At 44.5% G+C, this 26,874-nt stretch overlaps 1 protein-coding gene across 2 annotated transcripts in view; it reads right to left on the bottom strand.

Moving 5' to 3' along the window:
- cntnap5a (contactin associated protein family member 5a) overlaps positions 1-26,874 on the bottom strand; it is a 144,580-nt gene that overhangs the window by 39,125 nt on the left and 78,581 nt on the right. For both annotated transcript variants that reach the window (XM_040034108.1, XM_040034109.1), the window contains exons 6-13: positions 25,195-25,398; positions 24,667-24,851; positions 20,447-20,590; positions 17,400-17,667; positions 13,798-13,941; positions 13,508-13,673; positions 9,420-9,526; positions 6,181-6,300 (exon numbers count right to left, since the gene is read on the bottom strand). In XM_040034108.1, the coding sequence (XP_039890042.1) occupies positions 6,181-6,300; positions 9,420-9,526; positions 13,508-13,673; positions 13,798-13,941; positions 17,400-17,667; positions 20,447-20,590; positions 24,667-24,851; positions 25,195-25,398 (1,338 nt within the window). The remainder of the gene's footprint in view (positions 1-6,180; positions 6,301-9,419; positions 9,527-13,507; positions 13,674-13,797; positions 13,942-17,399; positions 17,668-20,446; positions 20,591-24,666; positions 24,852-25,194; positions 25,399-26,874) is intronic.

The raw sequence follows: 26,874 nt of genomic DNA, 5'->3' as shown, positions 1-26,874 counted from the left end.
GCAAACTCCCAGCAAAAAAAAAAGGGAACCACCCACCCTCCACCTCATGGTGCTTAATCAACGTAATCAACTTTAATTTGATGCAGTGTGAAAAAAAATGCACAGAAATAAATTATTTTTTTCAAGAATAATTGAATAGATTATTCTTGATAGATGTTGAAATCTGATAGATGTTGAATTGAATAGATTCAACATCTATCAGATGGCGGCGCGTGAACAACGCGAGGCTCAGTGTCTCTCCAGAATCTGCTATTTAGCGGTTTTTTATCTACTTTTAACCGGATTATTTGTCCAGAATTGCTGTGCGTTGCTGACCTACAGCAGACAAGAGCTTCTGGACATCTGGACTCATAACTCCAACAGTTTTATCGCCGATCTCCGACTCATCCCAGAGATCTCCAGAACACCGGAGGCTGCCCACTCTCCCCGGCCAGGCGGAAGTGCACGCAGACGGCGCCGGGATCGTAAACAAAGGCGAGGTAGGCGCGGAGGGCTACGGGCTAAGCTAAAGCTAACACCACACCGGCTGCCTTTACCCAGTATTTTTCTCGCCAATGTCCGTTCTCTGGCAAACAAAATGGATGAGATACGGCTCTCCATCACTAACAACAGACGGATTATGGACTCAAATGTCATGTTTTTCACCGAAACATGGTTGAACAACAGCTGCCCGGACAATGCTATCGAGTTAGCAGGACGCCACACACACCGAGCCGACAGGCTAGCAGATGACTCCGGCAAGACCAGAGGTGGAGGTTTGTGCATTTATATTAACAATGCTTGGTGCATGAACTCCACTACTACTGAGAGTCACTGCTCACCTAATGCGGAGTTTTTAATGGTCAAATGCAGACCTTATTACCTCCCCAGAGAACTCACTTCGATCATACTCACTGCCGTGTATATACCCCCCGACGCTAATGCTAGGTTGGCCATGAAAGAACTTTCTGCAGCCATTAACAAACACCAGAATAAACACCCCGAGGCTGCTTTTATTGTTGCTGGCGACTTCAACCACACCAACTTAAAGACAGTCCTCCCCAGATTCCACCACATGTCTCCTGCCACACCAGAGGAGACAAGACTTTAGACCATGTGTATTCCAACCTGGCTGGAGCCTACAAAGCCACACCCCTCCCCCACATTGGACAATCGGACCATCTCTCCCTGTTCCTCACACCTCGGTATTCACCACTCATCCAACGTGTGAAACCTGCTGTGAGGACAATTAAAGTGTGGCCAGAGGGGACAGACGCAGTGCTCCAGGACAGATTTAAAAACACAGACTGGAATATGTTCACGCACACAGACCTGGACCAGTACGCCTCATCTGTACTGGATTACATCTCCGAAACCACAGACAGTGTCACCACCCAGAAACGGATCACCATGTACCCCAACCAGAAGCCTTGGATGAACCGGGATGTTCGTCTCCTCCTGAAGGCCCGCAACACCGCCTTTAGGTCAGGAGATGCACACGCCTACAGCACAGCCAGGGCTAATCTAAAGAAGGGCATCAAAAATGCCAAACACCATTACAAAAAGAAGGTAGAAGAACACTTCTCCAACTCCAACCCCCGATGCATGTGGCAAGGACTCCAGACCATCACAGACTACAGGACCACCAAACCCTCCCCCGCATCCTCTGATGTCTCCTTCCTCAACGAGCTCAACAACTTTCATGCTCGCTTTGAGCGAGGGAACCCCACAACCACAACCAAAGCAGACGTGACGCCAGACCACCAACCTCTGACTCTCTCCCCCACCGATGTAGGAGCAGTGCTGAGCAGGATCAATGTCCACAAGGCTGCAGGCCCTGATGGCATCCCCGGGCGTGTTCTCAGAGCGTGTTCTGGGGAGCTTGCAGGAGTGCTCACAGACATATTCAATCTGTCCTTGGCCCACGCTGTGGTACCGGCCTGCTTCAAATCCACCTCCATCGTCCCGATACCCAAAAACTCCAACCCATCTTGCCTCAATGACTTACCGCCCAGTAGCACTCACCCCCATCATCACTAAGTGCTTAGAGCAGCTGGTCCTAGCACACTTCAAATCCTGTCTCTCCCCCCACCCTGGTCCCCCACCAATTCGCATACCGCCAGAACAGGAGCACAGAGGATGCAGTCTCCATCGCACTGCACTCTGTCCTCTCACACCTGGACAACAACAACACCTACGCCAGAATGCTGTTTATAGACTTCAGTTCAGCATTCAATACAATCCACCCCTCACAACTCATCAGGAAACTGACAGACCTGGGCATCAGTTCCCTCATCTGCAAATGGTTACTGGACTTCCTGACCAACCGCCCCCAACATGTCCGGCTGGATAACCACTGCTCATCTACCATCACAATGAACACCGGTGTACCACAAGGCTGTGTGATGAGCCCTTTCCTCTACTCCCTCTTCACCCACGACTGCAGACCTGCTGATGGTTCCAACACCATCATTAAGTTTGCAGATGACACCACGGTGATTGGCCTCATCAGTGACAACGATGAGGCCGCCTACAGGGAGGAGGTGGATCGTCTGGCTGAGTGGTGCGACACAAACAACCTGCTGCTTAACACCGAGAAGACCAAGGAGCTCATCGTGGACTACAGGAGGAATGCTGACCCACATCCACCCATCCACATTAAGGGGACGGCTGTGGAGCGTGTGAGCAGCTTCAAGTTCCTGGGAGTCCACATCTCCGAGGATCTCACCTGGACGACCAACTGCTCCAAGCTGGTCAAGAAGGCTCACCAGCGCCTCTTCTTCTTGAGGACTCTGAGGAAGAACCACCTGTCCTCAGACATCCTGGTGAACTTCTATCGTTGCACCATCGAGAGCATCCTGACCAACTATATAACAGTCTGGTACGGGAACTGCTCTGCCTCGGACCGGAAGGCGTTGCAGAGGGTCGTGAAAACTGCCCAGCGCATCGCCGGAGCACCACTTCCTGCCATAAAAGACATCTACAGGAAGCGGTGTCTGAAAAGGGCTGGGAAAATCATCAAAGACCCCAGTCACCCATCACATGGACTCTTCACCCTCCTGCCCTCTGGGAGGCGCTACAGGAGCCTCCGGACTAAGACTACCAGGTACCGGAACAGCTTCTTCCCCACAGCTGTCAGACTCCTGAACTCTGCCTCCTGACATCTGACCCACGTTAAACTCATGGACTGAACATACACACACCCACAATGGACAACTGTACCCTCAAACACACAATAATAACATGGACTGAACCACCACTCACAACCACTAGCACTTTATATAGCCTCTGTAGAAACTATCTACACCCTCACTTATCTTAACTGCACTACTGTATAGCTCTGTAAATAATCATTCTGTACATTCGATAATCTTTAATCCTACAACTGTTTACAACTTGCATAGTTCCCATTTCTGTATAGCTGTATATCTCAGATTCTGTAAAGTTATTTATTTCATATTCTGTATAGTTTTTCATATTTATATCCTGTTCATAGCCTGTACCTAGCTTGTACTCACTACAGCCTGTACATATAGTTATAGAATATTCACAACATACTTCATACCGTGTACATTATAACATTCCATAATAGACCCATTTCTGTAATATACTCACATATCTATATTATTGCTAATATTTATTGTAATATATCTATATCACTAAAGCACTTCTGGATGGATGCAAACTGCATTTCGTTGCCCTGTACCTGTGCATGTGCAATGACAATAAAGTTGAATTCTATTCTATTCTATTCTATTCTATCTTTCTTCAACAGAACTGCAGACTGCACAGATGGTACCTTCCCAAAGGAAAAAGTACTATAGCTTACTAGGGTATATTAGACTTAATAGTTACTATATACAGTAATTGACTTCTATACATTTTACATCAGATTAAAACTTTGGGTGTAAGATTCAGGTAATTATTTATTAAAAGCTAGACATTTTAAATGAGAATAAGAAAGAAAAGTATGTCTTTGTGCCCCCTTTTCCCTGTTCATGCCCTATCGGCCCCCCTGACTAAACTTTGCTAGATCCGCCCCTGCACAGTTACCAGCCGTCAGCTATGTAGAAAAGGATCCTGGTGTAGAAAGTAATATTAAATAAATTCTAACAAAAGATTATCAAGCTTAAACGTGCTGCTGTTGTTCAGCCGCTGGTTTCCTCTTTCTGGTGCAAAGTGGGCGATAAACAAAGAAGAGAGACGGACTCCCGACAGAAAAGCTGATCAGCTGATCATTGATCAGTTTCATGACTGAAGTAGCAGCAGGAGAGAGAGAGAGAGAGGCAGTCGCTCCATATATCGGTTGTTAAGCTTAACGCGGGAATGCTTTACAAACATTCAGAGATGAACTTACACACTTGCTTTACTTCTGTCTGGGAAAACTTCCTCGGAGATGAAATGCTGGTTTGGTAGCGAGGCTCCAAATACACACAGTCTCTCTATCACGTGAGCACACTGCTCCGACGTTCTAAGGTTATGAGCCGAGTTACACCATGTCGCAAGTTTTGTGAGGTGCTTTTTTGATATTTAATGGATTGGATTACATTTTTTATTTCTCTCCGATATCCGATCCAGTAATTTAGGTCAGTATCAGACTGATACCGATACGTAATATCGGATCGGTCCATCTCTACTTCAAACCCTACACTTTGAAAAAGAACCTGATTTTATTCGTATCCACATACGAACACAGAATATTTTGGATAAAATCAGACGGCTGTGTCCTACTTCATGATTATTCTCATCAGGTTGGCAGGCTTACAGTTATTTACATCTCTAATGGATTCCTTAATTGAGGTCAAGTTGAGACATATTTGCTGCAGAACGACTGAGATTTTCAAGGAGACGACTGAAAAAACAAACCCTGGACGAGAGCAGCAGAGAACACCACGTTCGCTCTGTAATGTCATCACTGCTACATTAACCTTGCAGGGACGAAGCAGCTGGGAAAGTTGTGACAGCGCGGTGACGAGCACGGCCTCCAGAGTGTCAAAACTCAATATGTTTTGTCCTATATGTCATGCAGACTGTGGATCAGCTCGTGTCCCTCTGCCTGTCTGTCAAAAGTCACATCTCAGGTGACACAGAGCATATTGTGTTTGTGCCATCAAAAGCTCTTTCTGGCTCCCAAATCACAACACCCACACTGGTGACATCAGTCTGCTCCCACAGCTCCCAAACACCAACACTAACCCTCTCCCAAACGCAGCCTGGTGCCACGCGATCACTGTCGATATCTGTGCTGCCGACAGCGACATTCGTAATTATTTTATCGACTCCTCTGCCTCGACGTAACTTTCCTCGTTTCTCCACGAGCAACAGATAACTGCCGAGATTTCAGAAATCAATGGGCAAATTTCTGTGAAAATGAATGTGGATATTCCTGTTTGCAGCACGGCGAGTGCTGCAGACGTGACTTTGAGCTGGGATCAGGTCAAAACCAAAACTTTTACCCAAGAAATGTGCAGATTTATGCATTCCTTCAAACGACTTAACAGTTTAAACGTTTTCATGGCACCATGACTCGCCCTGCATCCAAAACATCCAGAATTACTGTCATGAAATGCACTGTGCAGGGGATTAACCCTTGTTGACGTTAATGACCCCGAGCCTCTGGAGGCCACTGGGAGGGGGCTTAAGATCTCTAAGCCTGTCAAGTTGTAGTCTTTTTTTAATATATTTTTAACTGGCTTTATTGGATGGATACAGGGAAGCGAGAGGGGAAGACATGCGGTAAAGGGCCACGGGTCGGACTCGACCCCAGCCGGTCGCCCGCTCATCCGACTGAACTAACCCGGTGCCAAGTTGTAATCTTTTTGATTTGAGAAGCAACAAATCCCACATTTCTGCTCTCAGCCATACTTGAGTGGACAAGATGACCTTTTAATTGAAGCATCATTCATGAAGACACCATGAAAACCTTTCCCTCTGATTAAAGATCGAGGCAACAAAAGGCAGCATGCTGCATATACATAAAGAACCAAAAGATTGGAAACAAATGAAAGATTAAATCTGTGTTTAACACACACCGAACATGCATTTAAAAACCCTCAGGAGGTCGCCTAGACTGCTGCTGGCTCTGGATCAATGCAGGCTAATCTATAAGCCAGTGCACTCTTTACTCTGAGCTTTCTCTGTGTTCTCGGGTGATGTTGAATGGAGTAAAAGGTGACAACACGAGGTCTACAATGATCTCACCTGTCATGTTGCAGTATACCTGTGTGGGCCCCAAAGGACCACTCCCATCTGGATCAATGAAGTAGAAGCCCGATGAGCTGCCACTCAGCTTGTAGGCCTCACAGGAAGACTCGTAAATGGCTGCAAGAGAGTGGGACAGAAATCAGTCAGTCGTCCAAGAATCAGCCCACGCTCTGACAGCTCTCGATTGGATGAGTCATGAATACACAAAACCTATCTAAATGTATGAACTCTGTGCTGTATTATAGAAGTGAATGATGTCCATGCTTTGGCTTTTTTCTTTATGCTAATTATGGCACCAACATCCTGAACCAGTGTCCTCCACACAAACCGATTCACGTCAAGGAACATCTTAAACATCTTCACAGAGATACACACTAACAGAGGCCTTTGTTTGTGGCAGTGACTGTCATTTTAATGGGATGAAAGGACAGCAAACAAACGTTACTGCCTGCTGCTGGCTTCATAATAACTTCTATTATTTGATGAAAATAATTAAGTCAAGTCAGCCTATTTGTACGCCATGTTTTTCAAAAATAGAAGTCAATGTAACAAACTGAGATAAATGGCAGAGACATCACAAAGCATCCAAATACAGAAAAGCAAAAAAACTCAAGGAGAACAATTAAAACTACATGACAGCACAGGCCTTTGTGAGCTCCTCTAGATACCACAGGACCTGCTTTGAAGAGCCAGATGAGGCGAAAGACTAACATGACAGCACGAACCTTTAGTTTAGACCCACGGCAGGATGAGTGCCTGAAGAACCAGAACACCGGCGACATAGTAGCTCATCCTGTTCATGCTCCATCATAACTCACAGGTTACTACCTCTAAAACAACAGACATGACCCCTATGGGCTCAGACTGTGCTCATAAATATTTTGTACTTGTAAATCAGACGATGTAGCTGTGAAATGAATTTTGTAACCTTGTGTGTTTGTAAAAAATATTCACAAACGTTATTTTTTGGACCGTAAGGCGCACTGGATTATAAGCCCGGCTACACGAAACAAAACAGTCAGAGTCTTGCTTCCTCCACTTCCGTAGCATTGATTCATTAATGCTGAATTCTCTCACAGCTGCTCTATTCCCGTGTTGTTGCAGTATATTAATGACTAACCGCGTATTGTGGATGGATTATCTCAGTTGTTCCCCTGACTGAAGTTTGGTCCGTTTACAGCATCCTGCCATGCGATTGCATTTGTCTCTTTAACTTTTATCGAGTGGAAAAGTGTTAGCGTTCATCCTCCAGCTTCACTGTTTATATTATGCTAACATAGCTGTGTAGCTAGCGATCACATAGCACATCATTATATACCAGCTAGCCCAACTTCAGTAACCCTACAAACGTAACTGCTGTTTAGTTTTCTGTCTTCATTTATGTTGGAAGTGATAGCAGAGCTGTACGTTTGGATTTTTCAGAAATCTCTCAGTCAGAACATGCTATATCATGTTTAGGTGGAAGCTAGCGAGCTAACTTCCTGCTAACTTCTAACTCTGTTAAATGTAATAAATCCTGTTTTCATGGATGCCTGGATGTTAAACTTAATTGTTACACCTGGTAAAGCAGCAACGCTGATCATTTTATTAAAGGTGAAAGAATTTAGACAGTTTTTAACTCTCAGTGATGCTGCAGTGTTTGTGTGACTTTGGGACCTGAAGCAGACGGAGTTTATGACCCAAATTACTCTGCGAGGCTCCTGACTACGGCAGCCGTAATGCTCCAACAATCCATCAAGCAGTGGGCTTAGTAGTTTAGCAAAGTCGGACTAAAACGTTTCTGACAGATTTTTGAGCACCGTGTACATAAAATTATTTCGAGCTCAGTAAGCACAACCAGAATTCATACATAAGGCGCACCGGATTCCAAGGCGCACTGTTGATTTTTGAGAAAAGTAAAGGACTTTAAGTGCGCCTTATATTGCGGAAAATACGGTAATCATGTTTTTGTTAGGGTGTGGTTACAAAGGAAAAAAACTCAGTAATTAGCTGTTAGACACAAATTCTCATCCATAGATGCACAAACATAAATCAGTTCACAGCTACACAGTCTGATTGAAAGTGACCTGGAGAACTCTTTGGCCAAAGACTCACATACACACACAAACACTGCAGGAGGATCAGTGAATCTGTGGATTGTGGAAGGAAAGATGACAAATACCTCATCAGTCCTTTGGCCACATAAGTCTCGAGTTTACTAATGAATGTTTCCAGCCACTGCATCTGTCAAAGCTAACAAGTCTCAGTTATGATGCTAGTGCCAGCCAGTATAACCAGGATGGTAAGGTGCTGTCCAGTGGAGTGTTTTCTAAAACCACCCAGAGGGCAAAATGAGACCTTTTTGTCACAGTCATGCAGTTTGAACTCAGCACGAGAAGTGTGTGTGTGTGTTCCTGTCTAGCTATCTTTGTGAGGACCGAAATCTGCATTCTACTATACTTGTGAGAACCAACAGTCACTTGTGAGGACACACTCACGGTCCTCACAAGTTTGAAGCATTTTTGAGGCTCAAAATGTGGTTTTAGTGTCAGGGTTACAATTAGGGGCTAGGGAAACCGTAACGTCAATGAAGGTCCTCACTAAGATAGCTGAATGGGCTTGTGTGTGTGTGCAAACTCCAGAGATGAAGCCAGACATTTCTGAATCTCATTGAATCTGCTGAGTGTTTTCAGACTCTGTCAGGTTTCAGGTTTTGAGTCCAGACAGAAAAGTTGATTTCACGTGTTTACGGGGAAGTTGATGAAAGGCCCTATTTTTAATTCAGCAGATGATCTTATCTGCCATGTTCTCTCCATCAGCCAAACACGACTGTGTTTGCCTGCATATAAACAAGATATCAGTATTCTGGGGCAGGGGAATTTCACACATACTTTCCAACAGCCGTCTCCACAGCAAATATCAAGGCGATGTCATAAAATGACAGCCGTAAGGAAAAGCTCCTACATGCAGAGTCAGTCTAAAGTCAGCCAGTCTAACACTATTTAGGGTGTAGCGAAAAAAGATTCTCAGAATTTTGAAAGTGAGAATAGCAGCATCGGTTGTAAAGGTCTTGTCAAGTCGAAGCAGGACAGCTTTTTTTGCTCTGCACAGGTGAAGAAAGGTACGAGCGAGGCTGGCGGATGTGTGCCGAATCGAATGACACAACTCGGCAGACCGAGAATAAATGGGGCGGTGCGGCGGATGTAATGGCGGCTTTGAGAGGAGGTGAAGGAATGAAAGTGAGACAAAGTGCTCACAGTTGTGACATGTCGCTCCAGCATAACCCGTCCCCGAGCAGTCACAGGAGAAAGAGCTCCACATCTGAGAACAGCGCGCTCCGTGCTCACACAGGTTAGGAAGGCATCTGCAAAGAAAGCACAGTTTAGGAATCCACTCATTTACTTAGTGATTGTACCTGATATATGGACATTTGAATCACTTTATTTCCACAGTTTGAACCTTTGATCCAGCACGACGACATTTCGATCCACTGTATGCTTGACTGTACGTTGTTGGGGTGACTCTCTCGACTTTACATGAAGAGTCATAATGTGCACACACCGTTCACCAACAGCACCAACGTTTCACAGTCTGGGGACTCATCAGCGTGCGCTGAACTTCAGACCATGCACATGAATGAACGGTGAGAAAATTTAAACTCTACTGTCTCAATTTATTCCTACTAATAATAAATAATGATTTTGTATGCTATGTTTAAATGAGCAAACATTTAAGTGGAGATATTATCTGAATGTCAGGAGCGGGATCTCATTCACACCCCTCCCAGCCTCAGGCTATATATGCCCTTCATCGATGCCTGCTGTTCCCCCCCCCTCCTTTCATTCACTTCTCATTGGTACACGGGGATCGGCCCGGCCAGTCTCCTTCGAGGCCTTCCCCTGTACACGGTCCCTCATCCATCATCGCTCATCATAACTGAGCTCGTGAAATAAAACTTAAAGGAAGTTCTTCCTTCCCACTGACACCGAGTGCTTCCCCATCAGGGATCATCTATTGCTCCAGCTTTTCTCTCTAATATTGTATATAAAGCACTTTGAGGTAACTGTTGTTGTAACTGGTGCTATAAGAAGATTTTAGCTTTACAGTCTGGAGCTCTAACCGCGGCGATCTTCATCCGTGGTATCTGCCATTCTGCCAGAACTGCAGTTCAGCTGTTTCTGATCCATGAATCTCTGTCTGAGGAACACTTAAACAAAACAGGACTGAGTGGATCTGCAATGATGAACATCTGTCATTACAGTTAGTCACAAAGCAGAGAAGCAGAATACACTTCAAACCCCATCCATGCGTGTGTTTTCCTGCGTTCTCCAGAGTCGGATTGGCGGTTCATCACACGACCGTGACGTGACACTTCAGTCACATTTCCACCTAAAGTCACCAATAAAGCTAAGATGAGGGGACATCTATGGACAGTGTGTGATTGTCCAGTGAGGGACAGCTGTATGTGTATATACACACATCCAAGGAGAGGTTTGTCACAGACCTGACAGGCTTTTCAGTAATGACGCTTCTCAGGTTCACAAAGAAAGAAATGCTGCTGTTAGCGTCTGCATGCTATGTTAGCTCAAATGCTCTGCCACACAAAACCACACAGAGCTGAGCTGAGCAGATCGGCCCTCTGTCACCGCTACCAAAGGGGTATATCTATGCATGTATCTATGATTGGTCCTTCTCTTCAGACTGTAAGCAGCGATTTTAAAGTGAAGGACATGCAACATGCTAGCATGTCAGAAACAACACAGAACAAGTTATCTCATTGAAAAAGCTGCAGGCAGAGATGTTCTGTCTTTTGACTGCTTGTAATTAATTGATTATCAAAACGTTTGCTAATTAACTTTCCCGTCTGCTGACTAATTGAAAAATCTGTAGCTACCTCCTAATGTGCTGAGCTCTTTCAAGCTTTCAGAACAACTGAGGCTTTAGGAGCTGCTCAGGATGATAACACTTTACTTCCAACCACAAAGAAGGAAAAACAAACAAACCCACATAAATAGGCGGCTTCCAGGCATCTGCATTAGCGACTAACAGAAGCAGTTGTTTTGTTGGTGTTTACAAAGCCGATCTTTTATCCAGCAGGTAAGAAAGAGCCGCGCTCACGTTCCCCTTTATTCGCTCCTGTGCTGTCATGAACACCAGCTTTGAAGTCCCCCAAAAGACTCATTTGCTGTTGATTCATGTTGTGCAAAGTAAAAATAAAAACAAGTGTGAACTGACGCTTTCTCACACTGCGCCCTTGTCTGAATTTGAGAAAGTGGAGCCGTGGCAGCGCTTCTCTAAAAATAAATGCATCTCTGTCACCTTCAGACAAGAATGCCCGTTAATAGGATTTCACCACAAAACGTGTTTCAGGGAAAATTTTAAACTGCACTCTTCTGATTAATAGTCCCGTCCTCGAGCCTCCTTCAGTTTCACATAATTGCCAGCCTTTCAAGCATGCATCTATAATTTCATGCACTTTTATCTCTCACCTATTAACTGCAGCAGCACAGGCCGGCCGCAACACGGATAAGGTTGCAGCCGTTGGTTTAATTACCGTCGGGCTATTTTCTGATGTTGTGTGCACGGTTGACCTTACAGGTCAAGAAATGACAGCAGCTGGCACACCCAGGTGCACACGAACAATAAAGTGAGTCACAGTGTAATTAGACCGAAAGCAAAGAAGCTTCAGTCTGAGTTCATTTCCTCGTATCGTCAAAGTAAAAGCTCAGAACAGAAACGAGGAAATCATATGTTCACCTCCCTCATGTTTTCAAATGATTTTTATTAGCAGTTAATTTGCCATTTGATCTCATTCACCCAGTAAATACATCCCAGGACCGAGCTCTCACCACACTGGTGAGAAATCAGATGTCACTGGTCAAAGTGGATCTCACTAACAAACATCCCACTCTGGTATCATAGCAACTCGACGGCGTAAGCTAGCCCTGAAGTTTTTAAATGTTATAATAATAATAAACATAAGCCTGATAAATCAATCTTTTTCAGGAAGTAAATGGTTATTCAGTGTAAAATACGTAACCAAGCCAACACCAAAGGAAAGACAAACACAGTTAGCATGAAGATGAAGGAGTTTCCCCAAGGAGCTGCTGGAGCCTAAATTAAAGTTCAAGCATAAAGACGGGAGTGCAGGCTGGCATGCTGTGAAGTGTGTGCACTGGATGATAACAGTGACTCTACACAGTGCAGCCCTCTGGCCCACACGGTACAATGTAAGCAGTGGTACTGCTGTATGTGTCATCATTTGAATAAGAACAGGGTCCAACCAAAAGCTGAAGGGTGTCCTGGCTCAGCTTTAGAGATGCACCAAATGCTGGCCTCCATGATAAAGTGACAGCAGAGGCTGAATGAGGATCTGAGTGATTCAGGGTAGAGCTGCTGTTCCCTCAGTGATGGTTCAGGCTTCCTGTGAGGATGCCTTCTGGATGCATCTAAGCTGAGTAATTCGTCCATCCAAGAGGAGGCCCAGAACATGATGGAAATGTTTTTCACTTGGTTTGAGAACATCTCTGATTCAGAGCCAGAGGCTGGGAGATGTTTGGACTACAGTGAGACTGCTGTCCCTGTGCCCAGCAGTAGAAATGGATGTATGGATGGCTGCTTAAAGAAAACAGAGGATGGCTGAACTCATCTTGAGGAGGGTGAGTTTGTACACCGCTGCAGTATCTGCACCAAAGTTTCAGCCATGTTTCATCAAAGACAGCCTGATGCTGTTTGTGTAATCCTAGTGGCAGTTTGCTTCTTGACTGACGCCCTTCAATAAATGAAATCACATGGAAGAGCACCAAAGCATGCTCCTGGAGCTGCATCGCCTTCTTTATTCGGTCACTTCCTGCAGCGCGCCGTTCGCCTCACTGACACGGGAGACTGCCGTCGCTCCTGTGTTTGCAAACGCTGGCTTAGACAGCAGACATGTGAAACTGAAGAAAAAGCAGTCTGCATGTTTACTTCAATCCTGTACATGATCCACATGAAGGTGCTCACAGGACCCGCAGCTGTGCAGGGTAATGAGGGAGAGCACGGCACACAGGACAGTAGGGAGGCAGCTTGTTAGCATAGTCCTCTGCCAGGGAAGCTACTCGCCAGTTTTCTGTTGCACTTTAATTGGACGATCCTGTCAGTTTGTCTCTATAGGACAAGATGTCAGTGACATTCAGGCTGCGCTGCAGGCAGCACGCTGTCATCCACAAATTAACAGAGTGGGCATGGATGAGGCTGTGCTGCCATCTTGGATAATGTTTGACATTCAACAGTCACATGTGTGCAGGCTTTCAGCAGCTCTACGTCTGAGCCATGTTCTTACTCAAACACATTCAGGATACTTTACCTGTCTTTTATATTGCACGTGTCGAACTGAAGCTCATTATAATTCCCCAGCAGTCCTTGCTGTACATGACTGAGATTCATCAGCTGGCTGTTGATGAATATGAGCTGCATACAACCCTGGAACGCCGGAGCAAAGCCCTGGCAGTCTGGAGCAGTCGCAGGACAGCCTGGATGGAAATAACACACAATACAACCTTTAGCTTTTATTCCCAAGAAACATTCGGTTAGAGTGTAAAGGAGAACGTCTTAAGCTATGTTAATATTGGAAGCATGGTGTGTAAATCCACGAACCTCCAAAGTAAAAGCTGCCTCTGGATTGCACTTGTTCCCAAAGTTCAATAGTGGAGGAGGGCTCGTTATCCACAGTCAGAGTGATCTGTAGGTTCCTGGCGTCGAGGCTCACAGAGTGCCACAGCCCATCGCTGACTCTCCTGCCTGATGAAGAACGGTTCAGTTTGGAAGTTTAGATGACAACAATATTTATTTATTTTACTTTTGTTAAAAATAGACTTTTGAGAGCTGCCAGTAAATTTCCTGTGCACACACACGCTTGTTTTCACGGACACCACAGGAGCTGCAGAGCTTCCAGCCTCCTCCATCACTCGGAGCCTCCAAACAAAAAGCCTGCCTCCTCCGCCGTGTCACTCAGCGCATATTTTATCATTTAGATGAAGTGAATATGGAAATGTGGAGAAATTACTAACGTCAGCTTCTTCCTGGTTCTTTATTATTGTCAACAAATAACGTGGGTGCATTACCTCCACTAATGTGAAGTAAGCACTGTACCGCAGTCAATCCTCCTCCATTCTTCACTTAAAGATGACACCAGCATCTCTGTTACAGTTGATCACCTACAGTCAGAAGGCTGCAGACATGTGAGCAAACACACTCACACGACTCTGCAGACCAACATCTGGAATATCTTCTGACATGTGTCAGTCAGATTCTTTGTTCCCTTGTTGCTGAGTCTGCTGATGATGACTGAGAAGGTTACTACAGCTGCCTGCACTGCCTAACCCAAACCTTTAACCTGTAAGCCACCAAGTGCTTCACCAAAGTAAAAGTGGCTGTGACAGATCATCACAAAGCTGCAGCCTTCAGGAGGACTGACTGACCCACGCCTCTGTTCCACTCACACTCAGTCCAACAGTGCCCGTGACTTGCAGCAGATCCCTGCATCCCAGGAGAGTCTGAGGGCCGCGGGCAGTTTCACTGTGTCATGGAATAAGCAGAGTTGCCACAGCAGTCAACATTAATCTGAGTTTCCTTCCCTCCTTTCAGGTCAGATATATAAATCTCACCATGTGTTTGCTGTCTCCTTGCTGCCCAGTCAGTTTGTGTGGCTGCTGCTCATCTTTTAAAGTGTTAGAGTGGTGAACGCTCACACTAAACATGGCCAAAGAGTCCCTGTATGTACAGCTAATAATCCCTGTGAGCTAAGAGTTGAGTCGAGGCAGCTTCTGTTTGTGTTTCATGTCAGCTGATATCCTCACGACGCTCTTATCGTTTTCACATCCAACCCGGGGCTGAGTGTGTTCCAGTGCTACAGCACCAGTGTTGTAGTCAGAGCCACCGTGGCGGCTCACAGCATCTCCTCAGCAGAATAAGGATCATAATCAGTGCTAGATGGAGGAGCTGGAGTCTGACAGCAGGACAAGACAGACTCTGAACAACTAAATGAGTCTGAGGACTTGCACAACAATGACCTGATACGCTGCAGGGACTATTAGATGGGTAGGAACAGCAGATCGCATTGACGCAAGCATTTGTTTCAACTGTAAAAACAGGTCAACTCTTATCCTCAGTCCTGCCTCTAAAAAATATATTTGGATGTGATCACTGCTCCAAAGAGTCAGTGGCAGCCCCGTGTCCACACCAGTGTGTTCATGCAACATGTTGTGCATCTCCTGACGAGAGTCTGATGGACACTTCTTAACGAAATTCTTTTCACATTGAGGTCCCCGTGCACGCAGCTCCCACGTTATCAGGGCCCATTTTCATCCTGCCAATGCTCTTCTATCAGCTGAACGAGGACGCAGTGGAACAGTGATGTGACAGTGCGAATGAAACTGAAGGGAAAAGTTCAACTTTGGAGAAAAACGAAAGTCTGGAGTTTAATGATTACACTGAGAGTGATGCTGCTCGGTGTCTGACATCGTTACACTGTTCCAGCAAAGTGGTGAGAATCTGTAGCTGCCTTTAATTAAAACCATGTTTCCATTTTATTTCTTAAGCTTCGGACGATCGCTGTGCCCGACGCTCACTCAGCACGCCGCGCTCACGTTTACACACCGGGCTCTCCCACACTACGGTCCAGGCATCACAGAGAAGATGTTCAGCTAACAGAGCATCACACATCATCTCCATATAGGAATGCCCTCCACCCTGCATCTGTGCTTGGTACAGCATGTTCCCACAGGATGGGTTTCCACACATCAGAGACGAGGACCTGGGGATTGTCTCGCACTGCCTTTAATATGATAACGTTGTTTGCTGCGTATAGATGCTATGATACGCTATATATAATTTCAGTATGACCTCCAAAAGTGGACGAGAAAGACGAGGGATTCTGATGACGGTAACACGAACAATAAACAGATCCTTCCTTTAACTATGGTAAATGTATTGTTTCTGCACGACTGCAGGACTCGAGGTCACGGGCTTCATAGGCTGCAGCTCTAAGGCTGATATGTCCTTGCGCAGATGTTTAATTTAATGCACCATGAGGCAAATTATATAAAAGGGAATACAGTCCCTGAGCTGTGGTTTTCTTCTCCATCTATATTTCCCTGCAGCCATCCAACTGCTGAGAGCCTGACTTCCCCCAAGCAATCTTACTTATCTCTGTTATTTTTGCTAAGGAAACCTATACAGATAATTAGATGATATTTTCCCTCAAGTCCCCCCCCGAAAAAAAAAAGAAAAAGCCATAATATTTTCGACTTTCTTCAGGATGAAGGTGATACAAGTCAGACAGATTAAATTGGTTGCTGAGCACAAAACAAGCACCTTGGAGGACTCAGCAGTGCAAACAGGCTTTTGGAGGCTGGCGTTCGCCGATGATGCTGTGAATCAAAATGTGATTCAGAAGCTGAAACTGACCAAACCCTGTGTCAGTCTGTGTTCATGCTAGACTAATTCATCTAGTCCTTTTGCTAAGCTAGTAGTAGCTTCTTAGTAGACTCACAAATAGAATAAAACAACATTAACTTGATCTAATGTGTCACACTGCTACAATCGCACATTGTGAAGAAAAATGACTAAAACACATACATATTTTCAAATTAACAAGTTAATCAAATACTAAAAGTGTACGAACATGCGCTGTTCCATCCTCCAGGTCGTGTTACGTGTATTAAAAGGGGCCGAGTGTGCACAGGAGCACAGCTGTGAACGTTAGCTTCATTTTTCATCTCTACAGGTTTCTGCATCGCTCTAACAAAAATGACCCACTGGGGTTGGACACAGGGCCTCTCCTGGTGTCCTCTAGTTCCTCCTGCTTGGACTTTGGGTCCTGATCATTACATGAGGGTCATTTCTGTGACTATATTTCATGTTTCTTGAGCTGCTCCTGAGCTGGTTTGCAGCATGCAGCTGCATTATCCTGCAGGCCAGCTGTGTAACTGGCATGCACCAATCTTTAGGTGATTTTGTCTCTGGCAGCACATTCCACTATAACGACTTAATAAATGTTAATCACTTCAGCTGTCAGTGGTTTCATGGTGTGGCTAAGTGGTGTATGCCACTGAACCTTTTCTATCTCAGATCTAGTGCAGACATGGATCTGTGGGGATGATTAAGTCTATTTTGAGTCAAACAGGAAATGTCTGATTTTGTACTATCAGGAGTGCACAGTAGAATCAGGGACACATTAGTCTGTTGTGTGGACTCACCGGCTGAGACCTCTGATTTCTGTCGTCCCGAGCTGTGGAGGGTCAGGCGTAGCCAGCTGTTGCTGATCTGCAGCCTCAGTTGCTGTGGATCTGGGTTGAGTTGGACGGAGAGCAGCAACCCCTCCGGGTTCCACGTCCTGAACTGGAAGCGAACGGAGAAACCCCCCACAGCAGGCGATGCTGATGGGAGCGACAGGAAGCTGCTGCTGGAGCTCACAAAGGTGCAAGCCACCAGCTGGGGCTGCGAACACGAGAAGGTCACATTGCCCTGGAGGACGAAAAAGCCAAGGATGCAGATTTACATGCATCTTGCACAATATGTTAGGTGTCATGGGAAATAAATGTCATGTTGTTGTGCACAAACAGGGAACAAATGGTAACTGACACCAGAACCTTTTCCTAGTGTCAACCACAATATTCATTAAACTGAATTATTTGGCATCAACAGCAAATTATTCATCAGTACCAATTTGTAGTACTTGGAACAGAATTTAAATTCATAGTAATGCTGTAAAAGAGCCGACACATTTTGTAGTGTCAAATGAAAATTTAATCAAATAACCTCACACTGAGAGAGGAAACTGAATGTCAGCGTTTCTTCATAATGGATTTACTTTGCTTTTCACTGTTTTCCTGGTTTCTGCAATACAATATTCCAGTGTTACAGTGGTGGACACTCTCACAGCACAGCGATGGTCATTGAATGATCCATTTAAAAAGCAGACTCTCTTATCTTCACAGAATGGGTGAATAGCTCCCAGCATTTCTGCATGAAGTGCATCTCAAATATTAAATATGAGGTCAGCATATATACAAGTCATGTCTGGGAGGCTAATGCTTCAAGCAGTTGTTTATTCTACTGGCTCCTATTGGCTGCTGAGAGATGACTCTAATATTGGTCTCATCCCACCTGCTGTTAAAAATATTATATTGGCTGGGGACAGCCAATCAGAAGTCTCCATTAAAGCGTGTGATTAAAGGAAGAGGAACTGGAAGCTGGTTGGATTCTCTGTATGCCACAGAAATGTGTTTCAGTGCTTCTTTATTACCTCCTTTATGGGAGGAAACACTGGGACCAATCTTTATGGGAGGAAAGAATAGAAAGACTATTCCATCCCATAATACACAGCGACACACATCAGACCATCCATGGAGACAATCAGCAAAACAGACTTTAATACACCGGCTCCTGGTGTTGCACCTGAAAATAGGGTCAGTGGTGTTAATGTGCATGTGGAAACACACACACACACACACACAGACATGCACACGCGCGCGCACACACACACACAGACACACACACACACACACAGACATTTATGTAGAACAGGTTGTGGACGGCTCTTCTAGCTCTGTCTCTGTCTTTGTAAGACAAACATTTAGGTCTCGATCCAAGACGAGCACACGAGTTTAAACTGATAAAAGCATCCATGGAATTAAGTAAAGGAATATGTCAGAGCTGCGAACACAGACAGTGGTGTGTGCTGAGGTCAGAGTCCCATCAGGCCTGCTGCCTGCAGGGCAGCACGGAGCAATCACAGCTCTTTGACTTTCAGTATGATTCCTCCCATCAACCTCGGGGAGATTGTCCCATTGAAATTCCATCACAGCTTCCATCACGCCGGCCTCTTTCCACCTCTGCTTCTGTTGTCAGTAAAGACCTTTTAATGCAGCAGTCAGACGTCAAGGCAGGGGTGTCTCAGATGAGACCTGGCTCGGTGATTGGTGTAGGTGGTGACTCTCAAACAGCACTTGGGCTTAATCACAACGGATGTAACGATTGTCACTTGTTCCTCAGTGTCTGACAAGACTCGCTTAAATGGGACTAATCAAATATCTCACAAATCAGCAGAGAGAAAACCGGGAAATGACGCGAGCGAGCGCCTGCCTTTTCCAGCAGCACCATCGCTTGGCTTCATGTTTATTCACACATATTCACACTAAACTCAAATTTCTCTGTCAAATACAGAAAATACATAAGGCTGCACTCATTTCTCTTTTATCCGTGGACCTCCTGCTCGCATGTCTTGTGAAAACAACAACACACGAGAAAAAAAAAGTTTCTGCCACCTTGCATGCTTCACCGTGTCAATTCAAACTGCAGTTTTTCTCACAGTGTCAAAATTATTTTATTTGTACTTAGTTTGAACCTCTTCATACAAAGTAGGAGGGGAAGTCTGTGCGCTCTTTACTTTGTGCCATTGAACACCAGAGTTGGCAGATCTGCCACTGGAGTCTTGGGCTGTTCCCAGATGATTTTACCAGTTCTCCAAGAAGTGCTGCAGAAAGTTATGCTGCCTTCATTCAGCGTGACCAGTTTGGGTCACTGATGGTCTGTGAAAACACATCCATGGAGGAATGCACCTTTCTCCAGTCTTATTTGTTACCCTATCTTCACCACAGCCGTTTGGCCTTCTGTCCCTCCAGGGGACATGCTCTAAACTTCATCCAGCTTATACGGAAATGTGCAATCAATCCACGATTATTTACATGTTTTCATAAAGTTGTCGGTCCGTCCTGAGATGCTGCTCCATGCTGTTGCCTCACACTCCTGCTAAACCTGACTATAGAATTACTGCACTGCGATATATGATTACCAAATTAGACCTTTACAGTTTCACTCTCTCCACTGGCCCACGGTCTTTTGCCCGCCTACAGATGCACTCTTGCTGCATTTTTCCTATCTTTATAAATATCATTACATCAGCTTCCCTCCCTAATAGAGATCATCTGTGCTGTGAGGCTTTTTCACATTTGTGAGCTTTTAAAAGTGAATCCATCGAGTCAATCACTGCATAGGTTTGTCTTTATAGACACCAGAAAGAAACAATCAGTCGTTATATTCGTCTATCACAGATGTGTAGGATTGTAAAGGACAGAAGAACTCAAATACTACTGTCTGTGTTTTCATGTTACCCAGGCTTTTCAGGGCGTGACACATCTTCACACATCATTTTTTACATATATGAGCTGAGTTCAGCTTAATGCACAACAGACTCACTAAGAACACATGCAGCACGGTAACTGTGGAAAACTACACAACTCACCACGCTGTGTATCTGCGGCTTGCGTCTCTTTGCCAGATCTATGACATTGATCCCGTTGTAGTAGAGGTTTTCCATGCAACCATTGAAGTTCTTCCTCAGAAAGGTGCCGGGCTTACCCGGCAACGGGATCCCTCCAAAGCTCAGCTTTAAAGAAGAAAATACAGAAACCGATTCACCAAGAACAACTCGTGTTTTTAACAAAAATGATGTGAAATTCAATTCATCTTTTATTGTCATTATGCCAACACAACAACAACCAAAGTATATGCAAAATACCAAACACAAAACATAAATAGATATGTGTGTGTGTGTGTGTGTGTGTTCCTGTCTAGCTATCTTTGTGAGGACCGAAATCTGCATTCTACTATACTTGTGAGAACCAACAGTCACTTGTGAGGACACACTCACGGTCCTCATAAGTTTGAAGCATTTTTGAGGCTCAAAATGTGGTTTTAGTGTCAGGGTTACAATTAGGGTTATGGTTAGGTTTAGGGTCAGGGTCAGGCCTTCATTTTTAATGGTTAGGGTTAGGGTAAAGGGCTAGACCAGGGGTCAGCAACCTGTGGCTCCGGAGCTGCATGCGGCTCCTTAGTCCTTATACTGTGGCTCCGCGTGGTTTGGGAAAATAAATGAGAAGTATTTAGCTGAAGTGTATTTTATTTATGTTAGTTCTTTTTTACCTTGTAGTTCTAAACTGGAAGATTATTGTGATTTTGAAATATAAAAATAAAATTTATTCTATTATTTTTTCATCGCTCAAAATAAGCGTCACACTGGTGGAAGCCGGTGTACCCGCCGAAACGCCGTGCATTTATCGAGACTTTCAACCCCAGGTAGGCCAATTATGGATGTTCGGATCCACATTATGTCAGCAGCTCCACCGTGAACTATGTTAAAACACACAGCGCTCACGCCTCACAGATGACAGCTTACAGTCCTGTAGAGATGAAAGTGACTTCGTACAGCCCCGACCTGCAGACGCTGTGCGCAGAGGTTCAGGAGCAGAAGTCCCGTTGTAAACATATCACGGCAGACCGGACGATGTTTGCATGAACACGCTTTTCAGCATCTCTTTATTGACCACTTTTCAGGTGCGTCCGCCCCCCTTGCAGCGGTGCTGCAGACCACGCCCCGCCACACACATTAACCAGGTAAAATACATATTTAGGCAGAATTTTGCAAATATCTATTTTTCATTTTTTAGCAGCATAGAGCTTTTTTCCAATTATTTTTTAAAAGTCAGGTCAAGGCTCCAAAAGCACAAAGGAGATATGAGGATGGCTCACAACAGTTTTTGTTTGCTGGATCATTTTAGTTCAGCTGGGCGTCTTTCCTTTTGTTATATTTCTTTAAGAGATCAAAATGTGTTAATTACATGAATAAAATGTAATTTTCTCTGTAGCACTTCATGGATTTCATAAGCAGCACACCTTAGTTGTTCACACAAAGCATAAAGGTAAAAAACAATATATACAGTGTTATCTTCATTTTAGATGTCAACAAGTATTTTCGGCTCCCAGTGTTTTCTTTTGCGTGGAAACTGGGTCCAAATGGCTCTTTGGGTGTTAAAGGTTGCTGACCCCTGAACTAGGGAAACCATTATGTCAATGAAGGTCCTCACTAAGATAGCTGAACGGGCTTGTGTGTGTGTGTGTGTGCACAGGTTGGGTAATGAATGCGTTTGTAAAAAGAGGAGATATCAGCGTTCATTTATTTATTAAATCTATGGCAGATGCTGACAGAGTAACACTCAATTCAATTCAATTCAATTTTATTTATATAGCGCCAAATCACAACAAAAGTCACCTCAAAGCGCTTCATAGATACAGAGAAAAACCCAACAATCATATGACCCCCTATGAGCAGCACTCACAGCCTCCAAAGCTACATCACACCTGTTACATGCTGTATATGACTCCCTTGTGGTCTTATTGCCGCAGCAGTTGAGGGAAGACTTTTTCCTTTGTTAATGTAACAGGAGCAAAGCACATGTTACATTTTTTCATTTATTTATTTTTAATGGAAGAACGTCCCAATCCATGCCCCAGGAAATAATGAGGAACTCCATATCCAAGCACTATGAGCTGGCATCAGGGCCTGACCTCACTAATGACCTCACTAATGACCTCACTAATGATGTCACTAGTGACCTCACTCTTGTGAATGAAGCCAGACTTAAAAGCTTTCTCTAACAGAGCAGCAGCAGATGAAAGCCTGTTCTAGCCTGACATTCTTATCAATAACATGTTTACGTAATGTCCCCATACAGTTATTACGCATGCTGTATTTTAATCCAACAATTTCTTCATATAAAAGAAAAACAGTTTTTAGATCTATTTTTTTCACAGCTTCTTATCAATGCTAACGACTTCATTAATCAACCATATGTTGGTTGCAAACAATTTTTAAATTAAATACTGAATTTAACTATAAACAGGACAGCTACAGTGTTAATATTGATATCAATATTAATTACTAACTGGCTCATACAGCTAATAATAACAGTAACAAATGTAGCCCATATATGAACTTTGTTCCTCAAAGCAACAGAAGCAGACAAAAGCCGCTGGTTTAGCCTCCTATAATCGATCAACTACATTTCCCAGAGTTGCACATGAACATGTTTGGGTTCGTGGGAATTTGCCTCACTGTATATTCCTCTATAGCATTTATCTCTTCATGCCAACCCTGATCTGTCTATGTCTGACCCTGAGCGTCCCAAGCCAGTACTGTCCGAGCCACAGGGCCCCGCTCAGCCTGCTGTGTTCAGTCCTGCTCTGTCTGAGCCAAAGCCTGAGCCAGTAACTCCTCGCTGTGGCGGTCGGCCACCTGTGGAGCTGCTGCGGTGTCCCATCACTGTCACCGCTGGCTTCCAGAGAGTCTCCTCCATGCATGCCGTTGCCGACATTCTGCCCTGGACAAAAGGTGGGACTCCAGCTCGGTCGCTTGCCTCAGACGCTGTATCAACCTGTCTAAGTGGCTCCATTATCTTCACTGTGGTTGTTGTCCTGTCCAGTCACCTGGACATATCAGCCTGGCATGGACTTGGATGCCAGACTCCATCCAAGCCACCTAAGAGCCGGCTTCCGCCCTTGTCAGCAGAGGGTCTCCGTCGCAGTGGCAGCCTCTGTCCATGTCTCCAGAAGAGTCCCGTCTCCTCCCATGTCGCCTCCGGCTCCCGGCCAAGCCACCAGAGGAGTCCGACCTCTTCAGCCATCGGTAATCTCTGGCCAAGTCTCCAGATAGGCCACGTCTTTTCCATCAAGAGTTGATCTCTGCTGCTGGCCTCCCAGTCATCCTCCAGAATTCCTCTGTGTCAGCCTCCTGATTCGTTTTGTCTCAGCCGTTGTCCTCTTGGCCAACGCCCTGGACTGTTTTCTGTTTTGTTTAGACTCCACTGCATGTATGGTTTTTGGTTTTGTTCCAGATGTACTGAGGATGAACATTCTGTTCATGAATGGCTTGAATGGGTTTACAATAAATAAAGTTAGAATCACTTAAGTCCGCCAGTCCCAGTACTGGGACACGGATGTATCTCTTATTAATACACAAACCAAGCAGAGTCTGCACAGCTCTCCGTATGCTACAATAATAAGACCCCCTAGTACTGCTGTGATTAAGTGATTTGTGAAGCATCAAATCTGGTAGAGCTAAACTTTTTTTTAAACACACTAATAGCATCGACATTTTCTCGGTCATAAGGCTGTTGCTCACACTTTAATCTTAATAAGACTGAAGGACAGTTTCTGGGGCCATTTGCCTCGTGTCCAGAGAGGCCAAGGTTGTATACTTCGGCTGCAGAGTTGTGAAGCGTTTACCGACTGAATCTAGGTATGTTTTTTTTTTTTTTTGCTAAAATGTATCCAAGGTCTTTGGGGGTTAAAGCAAAATGTCCATGTTTGCACAGCATACAATGCAGAGTCACACAATGTTAAATGCTGTGTAAAGGTCTGCAGAGGCCGCCAGCGTTCTTGGCAGGCAGCTGTTCTTTTGAGGAATCAAAAATGACCCGCCTGCTATTTCTGTTTCTCTCTGTTTTTCAAATGATTATTTCAAATAAAGCCTCTTTCAGGACATACACAAACTAGAGTCTGTTTAGCACCATGAGCACAGTTCATCAGTGCTTTAATAATGACAGGGTTGTCTCATCCTCAGCAGCTAAATTCATTAACTGCTGTCTAACCTCCACTGTCTGTAATCCAGTCAGCACATGGACTCACCTCGTAGTCCACCTCCAGTGAGTGTCCTTCCCCTTTGGTTTGGAAGCGCTGTGTGTAGGAGTCCACTGTGAGGTTAACCTGCTTGTTGAAGCGCTCTATATGAACCGAGTGCCAGTGCTGGTCATCCAGCAGACTGCCCACAGTGACAGGAACACGATGGCTGCTGAACCTCGCTCTGCTATCATCTTTACAAACAGAAGACCAAGAAGACAGTGAGCAGACACATCTCCAGTAATGACGCTGTATTTGTGTATGTACAGGTGGAAGTAGGCACTGCTTTTCAAACTTCTCTCAACAAAGCCAAGCTGGTCTGTACCTTTCAGTATCGTTTGTTAGGAACAGCACTACTCTTCACATTCAGTGAGCTTATTATACATTCAGGTTGAGCCAATGATAACTTAATCGTAAAGACATCCTCCAAAATATATCTCCTCTAAAGGCCCCATATCCCCTCAAACACACTCACGCTCTTCATCTCTAGCAATGACACATCAATGACCACAGGAACACTGGAAAAACAGAGCTCACCTAAGTTGAGGTAGAGGTCCAGTCTTCCTCTGTGAAGTTCTAGGGTGATGTAATCTCCTCTCTGCCCCTCTCCATGCAGCAATACGCCCTCGGCCTGATGGCTTTTGAAGCGCAGAGAGATCACGTCTTTGACCGTCGACATGGACTTCTGGTTGAACCGATACAGCAATGAGCTTCTGCCATCAAAGTCTGCCACGTATGACTCTACAAGAAAAGGATCAACTCTAGAGTCAGTATTACGTCAGTGACTGTAAGTAAAGGACAATTAAAGTGTGTCTAATATCTATTTGGTTGTCTTAGCTCATGCGCATCTTACAAATCACAGTGCAGATACTGTCATATTTTCAGCATGAACTGGACCTGAGAGCAGACTCAGACAACTTGGTGGTTTAAACGTTTTACGTAAAGATAATCAAACGACAGGAATACATTTTCCTAACTGGTACCGAGCAGGGAGGTCATCGGAGGATGTAAACAATGGCAGAAGAGGTATTTTTAATGTCATTTTGACATCTTGCTTGTTAGTTTCCAGAACAGCGGCTTTGAACGAGCAGCAGACAGTTAGGCAGCTATCCAGAAAAAGAGAGAGTGGTTCAGTGGAGTGTGGGCAGAAGACTGGAAGACACTGGCTTTATTTGAGAAATGTGCAAGTTTGAGTGATTATCATGGATACAGGTAATCTATTATTCTGTCCATTTTAAAAGGTGCATCAACGTAATGTCCCATTGATGGAAGCCAAACATTCTGGAACATACTGGGCATACTGGACCCTCTATGAGAAAGTATTTGGCATCAGCAGAAACGAAACACTCCCTGTGATCGGTCGGGGTTGGGAGAAATGACAAAAGACACACTGTGCAAAAAAGCCAGAGAATAATAATAACTAATGATTAACATGCTTTATAAACACATAAAAAGTTAAAAGAGGTAAATGTTTTTTGGAGTGCATCGAAGGAAAGGTTCAGGGTCACTTGATCCAGCCATTACCAAAACTTTTATCCAAAAGAAACTATTTAAACTGAACTTTAAAAGTTGACAGGATGTCTGTCTCCCCAATCCAAACTGGGAGCTGGTTTCACATAAAAAGGGGCTTGAAAGCTGAAGTCTCTGCCTTCCTTTCCACTTAATACTAAATATTACAAGTAAGCCTGCAATCTGAAAGGAAACTGCTCTATCGGGGGTGATACGGTACTATGAGGTCTTTAAGATATGATAGGACCTGATTAATCAAGACCTTGTATGTGAGTACTTTATATAGGATTTTACATTTCATTGTAGATTTAACAGGGAACCACTAAAGAGAAACTAATATGAGAGCAATATAATTTGTCTCTGTCCCCGTCAGTCCCTTTATTGCAGTATTGTGAAGTCTTTACATGGAGCTGTTAGAACGAGCTGATAATAATTATATATAATTGTCCAAATCTAGAAGTAATGAACTTTAATGAACTGTTTTTTGCAGCACTCTAAGACAGGATGTTTGTAATTTTAGAGATATTGTGTACATACAAGAAAGCATCCCTGCATATTTGATATGTAGGGACATAGCGTGGTCAAAAATTACTCCAATAACCTCAGTTTTTATTTTAGAAGCTGGAAATCAGAGGTCATACAGATCATACTTTAATGCAGGGGTGGGGAACTCTAGACCTCAAGGGTTGGTGTCCTGCAGGTTTTAGA

The sequence above is a fragment of the Simochromis diagramma genome, unplaced genomic scaffold, assembly GCF_900408965.1.
Source record: "Simochromis diagramma unplaced genomic scaffold, fSimDia1.1 OVJJ01000176.1, whole genome shotgun sequence".
Lineage (NCBI taxonomy): Eukaryota > Metazoa > Chordata > Actinopteri > Cichliformes > Cichlidae > Simochromis > Simochromis diagramma.
This window is presented reverse-complemented; position numbering and strand designations above follow the sequence as displayed.